The sequence below is a fragment of the Macadamia integrifolia genome, unplaced genomic scaffold (assembly GCF_013358625.1).
Source record: "Macadamia integrifolia cultivar HAES 741 unplaced genomic scaffold, SCU_Mint_v3 scaffold1183, whole genome shotgun sequence".
Classification (NCBI taxonomy): Eukaryota; Viridiplantae; Streptophyta; class Magnoliopsida; order Proteales; family Proteaceae; genus Macadamia; species Macadamia integrifolia.
The window spans coordinates 2,545-7,880 of NW_024868111.1; the positions used below are offsets into that span (position 1 = coordinate 2,545).

At 37.8% G+C, this 5,336-nt stretch overlaps 1 protein-coding gene across 1 annotated transcript in view; it reads left to right on the forward strand.

Annotated features, from left to right (window-relative positions):
- LOC122063024 (zinc finger protein 10-like) overlaps window positions 1–1,427 on the forward strand; it is a 2,243-nt gene extending 816 nt beyond the window's left edge. The window contains exon 2 of the mRNA XM_042626677.1: window positions 1,391–1,427. Coding sequence (XP_042482611.1) covers window positions 1,391–1,427 — 37 coding nt within the window. The remainder of the gene's footprint in view (window positions 1–1,390) is intronic.
- Window positions 1,428–5,336: the final 3,909 nt, after the last annotated feature.

The following is a 5,336-nucleotide window of genomic DNA, read 5'->3' on the forward strand; positions in this document are numbered from 1 at the left end:
TTTCTTTTGTGTAATTATTTTATTTTAAGTTTTTCGACGCGGTATATGCCTTTGGATTCTTGGGAGGAGTGGCAGAAGAGTGCAAGACCACGTTTGTGCCCAAGTCATGTTGGAAATACCATCTTAAAACTTAGATCTAGGTGATTACCCCAAGTTTAAGAATTCTCAAATTATGAGTCGATTACCCCGCTCCATGTCGATGAGATCGGCAGGTGAGGCAAGCACAAGTTCTAATGTGCTTGATTATGATGAACAAACCTCAAGAATTAACCGACGACTTCGAAGTTGGGATATGCCAAAAATTTCAAGAAATGATCTCTATGATCGAGACTGGTTCGGACTCGAAACAGTCAAGACCGTAGAACAAACTATAAATTTTACCCCTCAAACTCAAGAAATCCAACTTTTTGATCCACTTACCCTACAAGATTTATACAAAGACCGCAAATATAATTATGTCCATATTGGCTTAGTCCAAGTGGCCATCAAACCCCTTCACCGAGAAGGACTCAACACTTCTATGTTGTTAGCCCTTCGTGACCAAAGGTTCCTTGAGTTCAATGATTCCCTTTTGGGAGCCATTGAAACCAGTCTTTGTTATGGACCTGTCCATTTCAATGTCTACCCTGACATGTCCATAGCCTTAGAAGACCCAAACATTTTACACTCACTCAAACTCAACCTTAAAACTCATGGTTACAAATTAATGCATGGAACTATCCCAATCTCCATTATCCATCGCATCAAATACAAGGCTATGAAATCTGTCCAACCTCGAGCCAAAAGAACATCTTCAAAAGGTCAAACCCTTTACCTTGAAACTGACTGTATTCAGGGCCAAATTGTTTACCCCAAACTTTGTCGTTGGGAAGACATTTCATTCCCTGAAGAATGGCAGCTGCAAACGACTGCTATTCCCCCACAAGTCTCAAACACAAGTATCCGTTCTATTTCCCAGGATTCAGACGGATTAGTTGCCATTAGGTTCAACAGACAAACTACCCCTCCGGTTTACCAAAGCTCCAGAAGATCATGCTCTGAGGCATCGACTTCTTCTGACTTAAACCAATGGGTTTCTCAAACTAGGACAACTCCACCTTTCACTAACCTTGTTGGAGTTCAAAATAATCAACATATTGTCCATGGAACATACGAAGCCACTTCTATTATTCCTGAAACAACCCCTTCTGAAACCCATGATCAAAGGTCTCCTACCCAATCCGAGGTTGAACCACCTCCTCCTCCTAAAGACCCCAAAAATGGTGGACTCTACATGATTCAAGTAGAAACCAATTATCAAATTGACAAACCTTTACTTCGAACTGATTTTGAGTCTCAAAGGAACAAAGAAAAACGTGAATGGTTTTTAAAAACCTTTAATCTTGAACAGCAAGCTCAAATCAGAACAAATTGGTACAATTTTATGACAAATTTAAAAACAAATGTGTTCTTCTTTACATATTTTGATATTTATGCCCAAGATAATAATGTCTACTATCCCTGGCATAATCAAGTATGTACCCAAACTACCTCTCATAAAGCCTGGACTCTTTATGAAGGACAAACCACTAAGGCTATCCATCCTCCGGTGGAAAGCATCAAACATAACTACAAAAATAATGAGATAATAGCTTCTCCTTTCAAAATTGCTGAAAAAGAAGATACAAACCGAAGACAAATTGAACAATTAAATTTCACAAATTTAAGTCTTCAAACCATAGGTAATCAACTTTCAAGAGTTGAAAACCTTGTCCAACCTAAACCTGTAGCCTCTTCATCCCTAACACCGGCTCCAGTTCCAACTTCTGTTTCTTTGTTCAAACCATACAATATTCCCCTAAAACAACAACTGGCCCTTAACAAATCTTTTGTTTTAGATCAAATTAACCAACGTTTGACTATCCTTAATGCTGCTGAAGCACATGTAAGTGATCCTCAAACACCTATCCAAGACCAACCCTTAGATGAGCCATCGGCTGAATCAAACAATAGAGGTGTCCGCAACATCATAGGTTGTTCTTCAGATACTTCCTCAAGTTCTGAAGAAGAAGACTTCCCTAAAATTAACCAAATTGGTCAAAGTTCAAACCAACATCCGGTTTTCCCTGACCTCCAAATTGAAGCTAGAGGAACTGCTCCTCAGGCTTCCTACCAAAGTGGAATCATCTATGAATGGAACATAGATGGTCTGTCCGAACATAATCTCATAAACAAACTCCAAGAAATGACCATGGTCAGCAACGCACACCGTATCAAGAATACACCTGATAGTGCTGTGGCTACCTTGCTTGTTTCTGGCTTTACTGGCCAACTCAAAGGTTGGTGGGATTATGTCCTGACTGATGTCCAAAAAACAGAAATTTTAATGGCTGTTCGAATCACACCTGATGGTGTTCCCCTTCTTGATGGAGAAGGCATTCCTATTGAGGATGCTGTTAATACCCTTATTTTCAGCATTGCAAATTACTTTTTAGGAAACCCCTCTCGTCTCAAAGATAGAACAGCTGAACAATTATCAAACCTTAGATGTAAGAAATTACATGATTTCAAATGGTACAAAGACACTTTCTTAACCAAAGTTTTGACTAGGCCTGATGCAAACCTCCCCTGTTGGAAAGAAAAGTTCCTTACAGGATTACCAACTTTGTTTTCCGAAAAAATCAAACAACGCCTTAGGAAGGAAAATGATGGGATCATTCCCTATGACCAGATGTCCTACGGCCAAATTATTAGTCTTATTCATGAAGAGGGTCTTGCTCTCTGCACTGATATTAGACTAAAGAAGCAAATCCATAAAGAAAACAAGTTTTACAAACGTGAGTTAGGAGGATTCTGCGAACAATTCGGATTTCCACCTCTCAGACCTCCATCTAAACACAAACACAAATCTTCTCGCAAATATTATAAAAACTTTCATAAGTCCAAAAAATATGTGTCTAATAGACCATTTACGACCCCTGAGTTTTACCATAAGACTCCTTCAAAGCCAAAGTATAACAAATATAGAAAGCCTTTCAAGGCACCTAAAAATATTAAGAATCAAAATCCAGATAAAACCACACAAGGATGTTTCAAATGTGGTAAGCCTGGTCATATCGCCAAATTTTGTAAAGTTTCAAATAAAATCAATTCTTTACAAATTTCTGAGCAAGATAAGACTCAAATCCTTGCTCTATTCCAAGAAACCTCTTCATCTTCTTCTGAAGATGAAAATCATAAACTTAACCAAATTCAAGCCTCTGAACATAATTCTTCCAGTTCTTCCAATAATGAGAATTTTCAAGCATGCAATTGTGATTCTTGTATTATTGGTCTTAGCTGTGATGATTGTGTTCCCAAAACTGTCCGAATGCTTCGTGCATCTCCAAATTCAAACATTTTTGATTATATTGATAGCTTAGCAGACCCTGAACAAAAGAAGGCCTGCCTTGAGCATCTCAGAAACAATGTTTCTACCCAAAATTCTCCTCAACCTTACAACCTTCATCAAATTATGCAAAAATTTGATAAAATATCAAAACCAACTATCCCCGACCACTCTGGACGAATCAAATCCCTTGAAACTACAACTGCATCTCTACAATATGAAATAAAACAAATTAAGCAACAAATAGCCCTCTTAAACAGACATCAAAACCAACAGGCTTCAACTTCAAACAACGAGCCTCTAATAAACCCTTTCGCAACTCAAGGACTTGTTGAACCAAATCCAACAATTCCTGGTTTTGTGTCTACCATAACATGTCAAAATTGGTATGTTCGCATAACCTTAGTTATTAATGCTTCATTCAAATTCTCAGCCATTGCCTTAGTTGATTCTGGTGCAAATGCCAACTGCATCAACGAAGGTGCTATTCCAACCCAGTTCTATGAAAGAACTACCCAACGCCTTAATACGGCAAATGGATCTGGGTTGAATGTCCAATACAAACTCTCAAACACCCATGTTTGTAACCAAGGCCTTTGCCTTCCCCAAACCTTCATCCTTGCTAAGGATCTTGACCAAACCATAATCCTTGGTCAACCATTCTTAGAGAAAATCAAACCATTCAAAATAACCCAAGATGGAATTTCTACTAAATTTCAAGGACAAAAAATTGTCTTTCCATTCTTACAAGCTCAAAACTCTAATGACCAAAGCATTAGAAAAATTAAACAATTAAATTTTCTCAAAACAGAGCTTCTCTTTGAAAGAATCTCTGATCATCTTAAAACCCCCAAAACTGTCCAACAAATTAATCAAATTAAAACAAAGTTTGAAACCAATCTTTGTTCTGATGTTCCTGATGCCTTTTGGCATCGAAAGCAGCATATGGTTACCCTACCTTATGCTACTGGGTTCTCAGATCTTCAAATCCCCACTAAAGCACGACCAGCTCAAATGAATCAAACCCTTCTTGAAACTTGCAAAGAAGAGATCAATGATCTCTTAGCTAAAAAACTTATCCGACCCAGTACCTCACCTTGGAGTTGCACAGCCTTCTATGTCAACAAGGCTGCTGAAATTGAAAGAGGTACTCCTAGGCTAGTGGTTAATTACAAACCCTTAAATGATGCCCTCCAATGGGTCAGATACCCTATCCCAAATCAAAAGGACATTTTACAAAGAATTTACCAAGCAAAAATCTTTTCCAAATTCGATATGAAGTCTGGTTTCTGGCAGATCCAAATCCATGATAAGGATCGCTATAAAACAGCCTTCACAACCCCCTTTGGCCTATATGAATGGAATGTAATGCCATTCGGCCTCAAAAATGCCCCAAGTGAATTTCAGAAAATTATGAATGACATATTCAATCCTTATGGACAATTCACCATTGTCTATATTGATGATGTCTTGGTTTTCTCAAATTCTGTTGAGCAACACTTCAAACACCTAAGAACGTTTTACCAAATTATTAAATCAAATGGTCTTGTTTTATCAAAAAGAAAAATGGAATTCTTTCTTACCAAGGTTAGGTTCCTTGGGCACATTATTGAAAAGGGTACTCTTACCCCTATTGATCGTGCCATTACCTTTGGAGAAAAATTCCCTGACCAAATCCTTGATAAAACCCAATTACAAAGATTTTTAGGAAGTTTAAATTATGTTCGTGATTTTCTTCCCCAAATCAGTAAAATTGCCGAACCCCTTTACCTTCGGCTTAAAAAGAAACCAACTCCCTGGTCTCAAACTCAAACAACTGCTGTTCAAACAATCAAAAAGCTCGTTAAAGAAATTCCTTGTTTATTTATTCCTAACCCTGAGGCATTTAAAATTGTTGAAACAGATGCCTCTGATATTGGTTATGGTGGAATTCTTAAACAAAGACTCCCTGATAATAACAAAGAACAAT